This window comes from Acomys minous (assembly GCF_964271855.1).
Source record: "Acomys minous genome assembly, chromosome: 3".
NCBI classification, from domain to species: Eukaryota; Metazoa; Chordata; class Mammalia; order Rodentia; family Muridae; genus Acomys; species Acomys minous.
In genome coordinates this window covers 95,456,358-95,470,460 of record NC_140485.1, presented here as the reverse complement: position 1 = coordinate 95,470,460, position 14,103 = coordinate 95,456,358, and the positions used below count along the sequence as shown (strand labels likewise).

Sequence of the window (14,103 nt, the reverse complement as noted above, 5' to 3'; positions counted from 1 at the left end):
CTTCACAGGATCCACCTGCCTTCCAGCCCCCTCACTCCCAGGACTCATGTGATCTGTGAAATACCAAAGTGGCCTTTAGTACCCTTCTGCCTTATTGAACAGCCAGGCTCTCACATCTCCTCTGTCCTCTAAAATGCTCCTTTCAGCAAGGACCTAGTTTGAGGACCCTTTATCTCCTTTGTGTGGTTTGCATCACAGGATATGCCATGTTTGTTAACTACGTACCTACCAAAGGACCTGTCTACTGGAGATGTGATTTCCAGGCTCCTAAAGTCTTCAGCCATGAGAGCCAAGAGAGCTGTTAAAATTCCTGCACATCTTCAAGGGGCAATGCAACATACACTTAAAAAATTATTTACTTTATATGCATTGGTATCTTGCTTTTATGTATATTGGTGTGAGAGTGTTGCATTTCCTAGAACTGCAGATACAGACAGTTGTGAGCTGCCATGTGGATACTGGGAATTGAACCTGGGTCCTCTGGAAGAGCAGCCAGTGCTCTCACTGAACCATCTCTCCTGCCCCCTTTAAAAAATATGGTTATTGCTATAACTTCTAAATAAAGATTTATCTATCTATTTATTTACTAAATGTATATGGATACTTTGTCTGCATATATATCTGCACACCAGAAGCTAGCAACAGACAGTTGTGAGCCACCATGTGGGTGCTGGGAATTGAACTCAGGACCTCTGGAAGAGCAGCGAGTGCTCTTAACCACTGAGCCATCTCTCCAGCTCCAATGCATCCATTTTCTAACACAGAAGGTTAGTCTAAATATTCAGTATTTCTAGGTTCAATTGTGAACATACCTCAAAAAATAATAATTAAAATTGAGACATCGACAGGAGACTAGACAAGCACCCAGACAGCCGCTGTAATTTATAAGACGTTTATGAAATATTAAGTGTGGTACTGCAAGACACTGAGAATAGTAAATGCAAGTAAGATGAATGGCTCATAGCTCCAGGAACATTGCAATTCCTGCCTGCCCCATTACCTCATGTACATTAATTTCAGCGAACAGTAAAGGAGCTGGATGTTGAAAAATTAAATCAAACCCTTGAAACTGGGATAAGATGAGACAAATGAAATATCTGAAGGGTGATTGTCTTTCTGCATTTAGGAGGACAGATAGACTCACATAGGAAATGGCCGACAGATTTTCTTTTGTTTCAAAAAAATACAAATGAAAAATATTTGCAGAAAATATTATGGACAAAAAGATTAAAGTTCTATTTAAATAAAGCTCAGATAAGTGGATAACAGTGAAATTATTTTCTCAGATAAGGGAACCAAAAAGAAACACACACACACAAATTAAATATATATACACACATGTATGTATGTATGTATGTATGTATGTATGTATGTATGTATGAGTGGCCTCAATAGCAAGGAAGGGTAAAAGCAGACCATAATGCCACCTCTCATGCATATATCTGCATTAGTTCATACACTGCATTTCTAATGCTGCACTGCACATTAGAGCCAATGTGCATCTCTAATGCATTAGTTGGTTATTATTGACATCAGCATGACTGGTTTGGAAAGCAATCTGCCAACTTGCATCTAGGATTCAAATTTCACTTCATCAATTATGGCTGTAAGAATTCATAAAAAAGAATCAATTCAAAATACATCTGTATCTATATCTACAAGGAGCTGAGGATTTAGCTCAGTGGTAGAGCGCTTGCTAGCAAGCACAAGGCCCGGGGTTCAGTCCTCAGCTCTGGAGGGAAAAAGGCAAAAACAAACAAAATATAGGTATAGCTCAAAGCACAGAAATGTGTCTTCTGTGGTTTTAATATTATAGAAAACCCAGAAACCACTTGAAAGCTCAGCCACTGAGAAAAGGTTAGAGAGATTGTGATTTTATCACGTAAGGGAATTATGTGATCATGAAAGTGGATATTAAGACTAGCAGAGCCCAGCATGATGGCACACACCTTTAACCCCAGCACTTGGGAGGCAGAGGCAGGCACGTGTCTATGAGTTCAAGGCCAGCCTGGTCTACAGAGTGAGTTCCAGGGCAGCTGGGTATACATAGTGAGACCCTGTCTCAAAAAAACAAAAGAAAACAAGATCAGTAGAACAGGAAGACAGTACCATCTGGAGGGTGTGACGACACCCCATGCAGATGACAACGGCTTGGAATTAGAGGAATAGTAAAGAGAGTGGGCTTATTGGCTCATTAATTTTGCAGTCCTGGGATTGGACCTGGGGCCCCATGCACGCTAGGCAAGCGCTCTACCACCGAGCTGCGTACCCAGGCCTCTTTTTTACCTTTTAAAAATTGCATTTCCCTTATATGCTTTTCAGCGAGTATCGTGCTATGTAGTTCAAGCTGACTCGGAGCTCACGCATAGCCCAGGCAGGTCTTGAACTGCTGACCCTCCTGCCCCTGCATCCCAAGGAGCCTGTGCGAGTAGGGCCAGCCTTTGAATAGCTTCAAACTAAAGGGTGCTCGCTCCTCTTCTGCTACGGTCCTCTGTAATTTTATATTATTTTAAGAAAGTTTAAATTAATTGTCTCTTTAAAAATGATTTTAGGCCTGGAGATGAAGAGCTCAGGGATTAAGAGCACTTCCTGCTCCTCTAGAGGCCTCAAATTCTGTTCCCAGCTCCCACTCTGGCCATCTCACAACCACGGCTATTGCTGCTTTAGGGGAGCCAGCATTCTCTTCTGTCCTTCATGGGCGCCCACAAACACATGGCCTACATTTACACACACACACACACACACACACACACACACACACACACACACACCGCGCACACACGCACATGTGCACACACACATACACATACATGCATGCAAGTGCACACACACGCACATGCACACACATGTACACACGCATGTGCACACACACACAGACATATACACACACACTAATGAAATTATAAAACAAATCTTTTCTTTTTTAAAGATGGTGTTCATTTGGGAGGGAGAAGAGAGACTATCGTGATGACCCAACGAACAAATGATGTGGTAGCCGACACCCTTGAAATCACCTCAATTATACCACAAGTGGCTGACGAACAAGGTCAATTTGGAAGCCCTAGGTCAGCATTCTAAGCCTTAAGAGAAACCGAAAAGTTCTGACACCACCTAAGAAGCCAGTCAGGCTCAGCCTGAACCACTGACCATTGCGGCTCTCCAGCGTGCCTCCAGCTTCCCCCCAACACACAAACACACTGTGTATCACTAAAGCGCCAGTGAGAACTGAGAAAATATTTTCCACATACCTATGCAATCCTCCACTAAACTTTAATTACAGTGACATCCTTATATACTAGCCATACGCTTTGTCCACAACAAAATATCACACAGAAATATTGGCAGGGCTTGCGCATGTGCTCTTTCTCTGGCCAAATAGAGGGGAACAGTGCCAAACAGGCAAACAGAGCTAAACAGAAACATCTGGAAGGAAGTGGTCTCTTTGCCAAGGACCCAACTGTCCTGGCAGAAAACACCCACATCTCTTTGGAGTTGTGCGCTGTACCAGGCCTCAGGCTTGGCTGGGGTGAGCCACAGGTCCAGGGCAAGCTGCAGGACGCGTATCTCCAGCTGGGCAAGCCCGCTGGGTGACACAGGCTTGTGGGCGTGGCGAGTCTCACGCAGCAGGTGCTCCAGAGTTTTGGGGATGAGGCCAACCAGGCCAAGGGAAGGGTGGAACTCCAACAGATGGATGTTTTCTGATGCTGGGCTTGAAAAGAAGACATGATAATTTTATTCTTCACAATATGCTCCTTGCTTTAACACAGGTCCTGTAAGTTGGAAAGAAACTGTTGTATTCCCCACTGTCTAGTAAGGAAATGACAGTAACACTTCAATGACTGCCTGAAAGCAGAATAGCTTAACAATGAAAATGATTACCTAAAAATAATAATAATAATAATAGTTTCCACTTTTTTTTTTTTTAGACAGGGTTTCTCTGTGTAGCGTTGTCTGTCAAGGTCTCACTTTGTAGATCAGACTGGCTTCAAATTCACAGAGATCCATGTGCATCTGCCTCCTGAGTGCTGGGATTAAAGGTGTGCAACATGGCAACCGGGATAATTTCCACTTTTTTTTTTTTTTTTTGGTTTTTCAAGACAGGGTTTCTCTGTGTAGCCTAGACTCACTTTGTAGACCAGCCTGACCTCGAACTCACAGCAATCCGCCTGTCTCTGCATCCCGAGTGCTGGGATTAAATGTGTGTGCCACCATGCCTGGATTTTTTTTTTTAACAAAAGCATTTCCTTTTTTTTCTTTAAAGATGTATTTATTATGTATACAGTGCACATTAGATCACATTATAGATGGTTATGAGCCACCATGTGGTTGCTGGGGATGGAACTCAGGACCCCCGGAAGAGCAGACAGTGCTCTTATCCACTGAGCCATCTCTGCAGCCCCAATTTTCAGCGTTTATTTTTCACTTGAATTTTTTCCTTTCCTCCACCCGAATGTTAATAAACAAAGACGATTTTTTAAGTTCTCTATGCACTGTAGGGCTTCTTCATATTTTATAACAGATGAGGCCAAAAATCAATAAAACACTTGTCTTCAGATTAACATAATTTTAAAAATAAAGGTTACAGAATAAGACAAGGGTCTTCCAACCTTAAAGCTGAAGGGCACAAATATTTCCACTAGAATCTGTGTGAATGGGTTTCTGCTCAGTCCTAGATCTGAAAGCACACAGCTCAAAGCCCGGAAACGAGCTTCAACAGAGCAAACGGCACTGGGTTTGGAAACTAGTCTGACAGCTTTTAGTATCCATTCGAGCCTTAGACTGATCTGCCAAAAGCCACTTCCTGAACAGCAGATTCTTTCCGGTGCCCAGCTTGTCATAGGGACGGCAACAGTGTTCCAAGGGGTCTATGGGGGAGGTGCAGTTCTTAACTAAGAAGGCTGGATCTTAGCTATTGTCTCTCATAGGCCCTGCCTGTCCCAAGATGCAAACTACCACGACGACTTCTTACACAAAGACTGTCTTTAGTGTGCACCTATGGAAGCTCAGGGTCACACCTATGTTCATATCTGCGTCCTCAGCAATATGTGTCTGGTGTTGAGAGAAGCGAGACAATTACACGCACACACCCCAAGTGGAGGCAATGGGGAGATGTTGATCTCAGGCTACTTGGCTCAACTTGGGGTCTGTCACCTCACAATTACCTCCAACTCAAAGGCTGGAAGGGAATGGGGGAGCGGAGTAGTCATTTGAGGGAGTGGCAAAATGTGTAGCCACCCTGAGTAGCCTCAGGAAACCAAACGCTGCTCTTTGAAGACGTAATGCCCAGAGGCTCATCTGGGATGATTCTTAGAAGCCTCTTTTGTACAGGAGTGTCAAACCAGAAAATGGCTGTTCCGGCAAGAGATTATACCCAAAGATCTAGGTCTATATGATCTGGCTGGAAACAGAGGCAAGCAGATCTAAGTTCAAGGCCAGCCTGGTATAGCGCACGTATCAGGTAAAGAAAACCTTGGGTCCAAGTGTGGTGGTGCATGCCTTTAAATCCCAAACGAAGGTAAAGTTAGTTTGTAGAAGGAAGCACCCATGTTTGAAAGAGATGTCTAATTGAGTGGCAGGAAATGATGTATCAGAGAAGATGTGACAGAATAGGATACGCCCAACTCTCACAAGAAGAGAGAAAAGGTGAAGGAACCAGGCCCCCATCCCTAAAGACCCCCAATAAGGCCTACCCAGCCCTCCCTTAAGGACCCCCATTAAGGTCAAAACATGTAAATGTCTGGAGGGTCCAGCTTGATACAAGGACATACAGCCACGTCAGATCACTGTGTGTACCTTGAAGGGTCCAGCCTGACTCAACGACAATCAGTTTGTATTACAGCTTGTGTTTAAAATTTCCACTTTCCCAGAAATGTATTCACTCCTCCCAACTAAAAAAAGTTCCTAACGCCCCTGTGACTGCTTCAACCAATCACATGCTGCAAAACTCATTTCTTTGTCTAAAACCTATTAAATAAAGGTCCATGCCTCTGCTTCTCAGAGTCTCCAACTCGGAAAAAGCTTGACAGACCCCATCACGTAGGCTCAATAAATTCCTGTGCGTTTACATCAACAACGGACTCCATCTCTCAGTAAAGACTCAGAAAACAGATTAGATATTTCTCTAAAGGTCTCAGTCTTACAAAGGGAAGTTACTTAAGAGGCAGTTTTTCAGAAGGAGGAGGAAGTTTTTACCAGACCGGTAATAGAGAGATGGGTTGCAGAGAGAGAACTCAGGTGAAAATGGAATGAGTCAGATAATAAGAAGAAGCCGGAAAATTAGAGCAGATTGCTGAGTTAGTTTGAGGCCAAGCAGAGCAATTCTGGGCCGAGAGAGAAGCCAGTTAAATAAGTCAGCTGGGAGAAGAGTTTGAGCCAGAACAGCTGAGTTGAACCAGCCAGCCCAGAGCTCAGAAAGAGCAAGGGTGAGCTTATTAAGTAGTAAGTCTCAGAGGCTGAAAACCCTTCAGGCTTAGTTAGATTATATGGAGGTTAGAAGCTTCCAGGACTAGGCCTAGGTTAGCTTAAGGAGACAGTAAGCCTACTAGATAACAATTGAACCAGGAGCATAAAAGTTACTTTTATACTCTTTAGTGACACTGTGAGAAGAAGAAGAAAAAAATCCCTTCCAGAGAAACTTAAAAGCACACACAGGCTTCAGGTACATGAGCTGGGTTCAAGGTCTCTCACATCCACAAACCCTTGAATGGGGCCTAAAAGCTTGGTACTTTGATCTAATACTGCATCCTTTTTCGCTCTACAAGATTAAATGTAAAATGCTAAAGACAACATCAACTTACCAGCCGCTGTTGATGGAAACAATTTGCTTGCAAATTATGTTCAGGGGAAGTCCAAATGTCTTTTGAGCCTCAGCATGGTCCCCTCTCCAGAGCCTCTGGACATATTCCCGCTGTTTCTCTAGCTAAAGAGAATAAACACCCCCAGGGCCCCACTGTGAACCTGGACAGGAGAAGCCTAAACTCCCTCCTGTCTCCATTCCTTCACTAGCTTTCACCCAGGTGTGGGTTTGAAGACTTGTTTACAATGGAACATTCTGGTCTGTCAAAGGTCAGCCAAGGAAAGGAAAAGCTGACCCACTTGGAAAAGCAAAACAAAACAAAACAAAAAACAAAACTGGGCATGGTGGAACATGCCTTCAATCCCAGCACCCGGGAGGCAGGCACAGATGGATTTCTGTGAGTTCAAGGCCAGCCTGGTCTATATACTGAGGGTTTCAGACCACCCAGAGCTGTACAGTGTGTACCAGGCAGCCAGGACTACACTGTAGGTGATTGTCTCAAAAATATAGGACCTTGACTCAATAAAATAAAATAAGCAAAAGCCAGGTGTGGTGCATTATCTATAGCCCCAGCCCTGAGGCAAGACTGTCAGGAGTTCAAGGCAAGCCTAAGCTCTATGTGAAGCTTTGTCTCAAAAACAAAATGAAGCAAAAAACCAAAACCATCCAAACAAAAGTCCTCTCTGCATGGTGGGCGGGGGGGGGGGGGGGACAACAAAATTTTATATGGAGATGTCTTAGAAAGGTACACCATGAGTCCTTTTTTTGATGATAACTCTATGAGCTCATAGGAGATGAAGTTTTCGATTATGTGTGGATGGCTAACTGTAGCTGAGGTTAGAAACCTCCCTCTAAGGTTTAAGTTATGCTTGGAATTCAGAAGTGCAAATGAGCTTACAAATAAACACTCTGCCCAGACAACCCAGACTCTGGATCTGTAATGAAAGAATGTCACTTTTACTCCTGGCGTAGGTCTTCCATGCCCCTCCCAGACGGAGCCATCTAAGCCTTACTCACGTGGCAGCTGCGGATGGCCCTCGCTAGCTGCAGGTGAAGCTTCAGGCAGGTGCAGTCATCTTGGTAGGCCTTCGTGAAATATGAGTGGCTGAGATCAAACTTGGGGCGTCGGTGCATGATGTCAGTCATGGCTTGTGCTAAACTGAACCGCTCCTCGGGGTCCAGCGTGTGCTGGTAGGCTTCAAAGTAAAGATCGAGAAGCTGAAAATAGAGTTTATGGTCAGGAAATGGCAGAAGCAGCCCTGGTGCCGGCAAACAAAATGGAAACCTCACCCTGGGCTTTGACAAGCCCTTGGGGCCTTAGTGGAAGAGAGATGCCGGAACCTCTGGGTAGCTAGTGGTCTGGGATGGACAAACGCAGTATGAGAGCTGCTGCAGTTAGCAAACCCTCAGAGCGCAGAGGACAGGAGTTGGGGTTCATGCCCTCCTCCACCCCCCTTCCTCATCCCACTGACTCCCCTTTGCTGGCCCTCTTCCCCTCAGTGCCTGCCACTTTCCCCCCCTAAACACCCATACCCACATACAAACATTAAAGTCTAGGAATTCGCAGATGAGAGAAAACGTACATGTACCTTTCTGTGTCTAAGAGAGTTTTGTTTAACGTAATTCTCATTTTTATCTATTTTTCTGCAAACCTCACGACTTCATTTTTCTTAATGGCTGAATAAGATTTCATTGTGTATACGTGGCACATTTGGCACATTTTTTAAATTATATGTTCATCTATTGATGGATACCAAAATGATTCCTTTTTTTTTTTTTTTCTGTTGTGACTACAGCAGCGATAAACACGGATGTACAAGTGTCTCTGTGACAGAATTTACAGTCCTTTGGGTCTGTGAGTCCCAGGATTACCACAGCTGAGTCATACGGTAGTTTTATTTTTTGAGAAATCTCCACATCGATTTCCATAGTTCCCGTATCAGTTAATATTCCCACCAACAGACTGTGAGGACTCCCCTCTCGCCATGGCCCCAGGCGTGTTCACTGCCCCTTGTTTTCTGGAGTTAGATGTTCTGACTGGGGCGAGGTGGAATCTCCAACAAGTTTTGATTTGCCTTTCCCTGATCAGCAAGAACGCTGAACACTATTTAAAATGTCATTCGGGCCAGGGAGATGGCTCAGTGGTTAAGAACACCTGTAACTAAGCCTAGAAACTTGGCTTCAATGCTTGGGTCTGCTGACGTGGTGAAACAGAGAACCAACTCTTACAATTTGTCCTCTGACTTCTCCTCCTCCTCCTCCTCCTCCTCCTTCTTCTTCTTCTTATTAATTATTATTAAGATTTATTTATTTATTCATTTATTTATTTATTATGCATACAGTGCTCTGGCTGCATGTACACCTGCAGGCCAGAAGAGGGCATCGGATCACATTATAGTTGTGAGCCACCATGTGGTTGCTGGGAATTGAACTCAGGACCTCTGGAGGAGCAGTCAGTGCCCTTAACCTCTGAGCCATCTCTCCAGGCCCCTGTCCTTTGACTTCTACATGTGCACCATGGCACACATAGGCAAAGTCAAGAGGACTGTAATAAAAAAATAAATAAATAAAATATTTAATGGCTACTGTGTTTCTTCTTTTTGAAAAGTCTCTGCCAGTTCATCTGCCTGTTTAGTGACTGGAAGACTAGCTTTTCACTAGACCTCTCAGAGACATCCACATGTACACACATCTTTCGTCATTAATTACCAAGGCCCAGCCATTGAATTAACAGGTGTACAGGAGAAAAGATTTTCCTCTTTTACCCAAGGAGGTTAATCACTCAAGACCGAACAGACACTAGGAACTGGATGGCATCTATAAAGACATGTTTATATCTGCCTGCCTAATGACGTCAAGGCTTGTGGAGGGTCACCCCGGGAAACTTGTTAGTACCCGCGCTGCTTTGCGAGTTAACACCCCCCCCACACACACACAGGCTCATATGTTTCATGTGGTCTCCAGCTAGTGGCACAGTTTTGAGAGGTCATGGAACCTTTGAAAGGTGGAAGAAGTGGATCTGGTGGTGAGGGCCTTGAAGTTCACAGCCCAGTGTATGACTTCCTGTCCCACCTCTACTTCCTGTTGTGCTGAGACCTGAGGAAGTAAGGACTCCCCCACCCACCCGCCCTCTTCGTACTGTTGCCATGGAGCTGCTTGCTGCCACGCCTTCCAAATCAAGATCAATTGCACATGCTCAAATGTATGAGACAAAATAAGTCCTCTCCGGAGAGGCTTCTTGTCACAGCGCTGAGAAAAGTGATTAACATGGCTTGCGCACTTTGTGGATGCCTTTTTGGAAAGGCACCAAATCCAACTTCAGTACGAACACGAAAACACCAAGAGGAACCAAAAGCTCAGGCTACCATGGAAGGTGCACCAGGGGTTAGGATTTCACACTTCCCAGCATAGAGCCAAAAGTGAATAAGGCAGTGGTGGCGCACGCCTTTAATCCCAGCACTTGGGAGGCAGAGGCAGGCAATCGCTGTGAGTTCGAGGCCAGCCTGGTCTACAAAGTGAGACCAAGACAGCCAAGGCTACACAGAGAGACCCTGTCTCAAAGAACAAAACAAACAAACAAACAACAACAACAACAACAACAAAATGGGGATCCCCTTTGTCTCTAAGTTCATCCCACAGAAATTGAAGAGCAGGGCTGGTCTAAGTGACCTGATTTCCTCACCTAAGAGCCACTGTAGAATAATAGCCAATTGTTAAGTGACAGAAAAGAAGACATGAGGGAAGGGTGACTTCACAGGCTGAGAGGGCCACTCAGCGGTCCCAGGGAGAGGTTAGGGATGAAAAATTTGCTTCCTTGATTCATTCTGACCCAACGTGAACCCTTTTGGGCAATCCTGGGAGCTGGTTTATGGTATTTAAACCTCTTGACCTGTTTTCGGACAAAGAGCTCAACTGTTGGTTTATTTCACAAGGGAAATTGGCTTGGAGGAGAATCCTTTCTGGCCATCCCAATCTGGTGAGGCCAAGTTGCAGAGGACCTTGCTAAATTGAATGACCACTACTGATAAGGATGCCAGGGCCAGCAAAGAAGAACATAGGATGTCCAGGCAGGTTAAGATGTGACGGCGTGTTAGGCATCTGCCACCAAGTCTGAGGACCCGAGCTCAATCCCTGGAACTCATGTGACAGAAGGCGAGCACACACTGCCCAAAGTTGTCTTCTGACTTGGCTACTGTGAGCTGTGGCTTGCACGCCTACTGAGCCTCCCCCGAGGCTGCTGCACTTCCCCAAATTAAGTAGGAATATAGGGCATCTAACCAACTTCAAATTGTTACTTTGAATAAGTAACAAATAGTCTTTTAAGGTAAGCGTGTCCCAAATATTGCAACATTTTATCTGTTGAGAAGGAAAATGTAGCTAGGCATGGTAGCACAAACCTGTAATCCCAGCACTTGGGAGCCAGAGGCAGAGGCAGAGGCAGGCAGATCTCTGTGAGTTCGAGGCCAGCCTGGTCTACAAAGTGAATCCAGGACAGAGAAACTGTGTCTCAAAAAGAGAAGAAAAATCTAAGCTAATAGCATCTTTTCAGTCTTTCAGTTCAGCTTAGGGAAGGCCTCAGATATAAGCTGCCTTATTTTATTACAAAATTCCTTCCTAGCAAAGGTGGGGCATGATCTTTCTGCCTCACGGGTTCTGTTTTGTTATCTGTTTGCTAACTGGCCAGTTTCCATTTAAACCCCAGGCTGGTATTTGCCTGAGAAATCTTCCTAACTTGTCAAATGTCACCTCTGTGTGTCAAGGGCCAGCTCTCAGCAAAGAAATATGCCTTGCGCAGGGTGGGTCCCAGGGACATGCTGGAGAAAATAGGAAGGCAGACAAAATTGACAACACCAAAGCCCCTTGGGTTCACCGCATTTGTGAAATTATCATGTTAAGTTTGTCTGATTTGTAAGATCTAAGTTCTATAATAACTCAAAGATAGTGCTGTAGGTCGCACCAAAGTGTCAAACAGAAGACCAACGGTAGACTTGTCACAGAGCCCCCCCCCCCTTGTCACAGGGATAATGCATGAAAATCAGTGTACTGATGTACACCTGAATCCAAAGTGTCACACAGAAGGTGTCTGGCGACTGTGGGGAGAGGTAGGGGGTAGGACAGCATGACCTATGTCACACCAACTCTCTGTCTTCTCTAGTCCCCCAAGCCACGTAAGCTGACATCAGCTCTAATTTTATGCGTCTTCATACATGCAGTGGTTATTTTAAGGACTTGAGGAACCTGATATGTCCCAATTCTTACGCAGTGAGACCGATACATTTAACAATGGAAAACAGCCGAGGAAACTTGGCAGCGCAGTCAGTGAGGGGGTCTGGGATCAATTGTACGGCAGATGAAAATTTGGCTTGCCCATTCAGGATGAGCTCTTTGGCTAGAATTTCTGGCTTGGAAGACCACACTTTACAGTTTTGGCCCAGAGAGCTCAGTTTCTAGAGGGAACTTACTCTCGGGGTAAGATGCAGGGGGGAGATTGTTTCATGTACCCCGGAAGGAGCTAGCGGGCAGCTTTGACAGGTTAGCATGGAATGAACTACAGTCTGGACTGAACGCCTGGTCTTCTGTCCTTTCTGCCCTGTGACTCTTCTATTGTCACAGAGTCCTGCCTGGGGCTTCCATGGAAAGGAAAGAGAAGACTAGTGCATGTGCACATGTGTGTGCACACACACACAGACACGCATGTATGCACATACACATGAGTGCACACACACAAAGGAAAGAGAAGATTGGTGCATGTGCACAGAGAGAGAGAGAGAGAGAGAGAGAGAGAGAGAGAGAGAGAAAGGCACTTAAAACTGGTGCCTAGAGTAATGATTCTGCATCATTTATATTTAATTCAGCTAATTACTGCAGGATGAGTCCAAATCTCCCATTTACTTAGTTGGTCAGTCTAAGGTTCTCACTGGTGGGTCAAGGTTAACTGTGAAATGAACTGTCTTCCAAAGTCTGAGCTTTGTACCTTTTCAGCTCAGACAGTTGCTTCCAAATGATCAATGACCTCCTTGAGCATCTGACCAGAGGGCCCATAAAACCGTTAACCATCTATTCTGCTACAAGACAGTTAAAAGAAACCACTTTGCCGGGCGGAGGTGGAGCACACCTTTAATCCCAGCACTCGGGAGGCAGAGGCAGGCAGCTCTCTGTGAGTTAGAGGCCAGCCTGGTCTACAAAGTGAATCCAGAACAGCCAAGGCTACACAGAGAAACCCTGTTTAAAAAAAAAAAAAGAAAGAAAGAAAAAAAAGAAAGAAAGAAAAGAAAAGAAAAGAAAAAGAAACCACCTTCACTTCCCGGTTTTCAGAGCACACCACAGCTGTGGTCGGTTGGCATCACCTCTCAGGGCCCCACACAGCTGCACTGGCCACCCATAGACCCCTGACCCTACTCCTGTACCTTGAGCCATCTTCCTCAATCTTGTCCTGTGCTCCAAGCAGGCACCAGTGGGCATCTTCCCGCTCTTTCCTGTTGGCTCCTACACACAATTTCTTCCCTGTTTGCCTTCAGTTGTGGCTAGTCCTTCTGCTCCACAGCCTGCCCCATAAAAGTAGGTATCACTGGGCCGGTCAGAGGCTGCATCCTCCCCCCTCGTGCCTATGGCTCAACCTCCATGGCTGAACCATATCTCAGCCCGTGCCTACTGCTTGGCTTCAGAACTAGAGCTCCCCACAAAACATTCACAGCTGCCTCAGCACCACCTCCCCCCAAAATGACTTGTGTCTTTGGATGCACTTTTATCTTCTTAAATGATGCCCTCACTGCTCATGCACTCTGCTTTAGCTAGTTGCTTCCTTCCTGACCCCTTGGAAGACCTTTACTCTCTCCCTCCAAAATTCATATCTTGACTCCCATCACGCGCCCTTCGGAGTGATGCCATCTGCCCTCCTTTCCTGTCCTCACCCTATCAGGTCCCTCCTAACTCTCCGGATCACCATTAGAGGTAACCCCTTCACTAGGGGTTCCCTACTCAATCCGTCCTCCATGCGGACATTAAGACAGCTACCGGAAAGATTTCTCACCTACGACACTTCTTCACTTCACCAAAGCTTCTCAAGTGATGAGTCACAACCATCATGTGACTGAATATAGAGGTATCACATGCACGCACGTGTGCACATGCGCGCGCGTGCACACACACACACACACACACACACACACACACACACACACACGGCAATGTTAAAAGGTTTCTGAATACACAATAACCAAAAATTAGCTCAAAATCAAATGCACACGAGCAGTGTTGGTCCACATTGCATCATACAACTTCCATGCAGGCCGAGTTCTGAACACACA

The 14,103-nt window shown here is 45.3% G+C and overlaps 1 protein-coding gene across 3 annotated transcripts in view; it reads right to left on the bottom strand.

Moving 5' to 3' along the window:
- LOC311593257 (uncharacterized protein) overlaps positions 1-14,103 on the bottom strand; it is a 191,624-nt gene that overhangs the window by 95,518 nt on the left and 82,003 nt on the right. For all 3 annotated transcript variants that reach the window (XR_014777638.1, XM_084774458.1, XM_084774459.1), the window contains exons 17-19: positions 7,814-8,014; positions 6,798-6,919; positions 3,481-3,709 (exon numbers count right to left, since the gene is read on the bottom strand). Coding sequence is in view for 2 of the 3 variants with exons in the window: in XM_084774458.1 (XP_084630584.1) it covers positions 3,481-3,709; positions 6,798-6,919; positions 7,814-8,014 (552 nt within the window). In the remaining variant the exon portion in view is untranslated. The remainder of the gene's footprint in view (positions 1-3,480; positions 3,710-6,797; positions 6,920-7,813; positions 8,015-14,103) is intronic.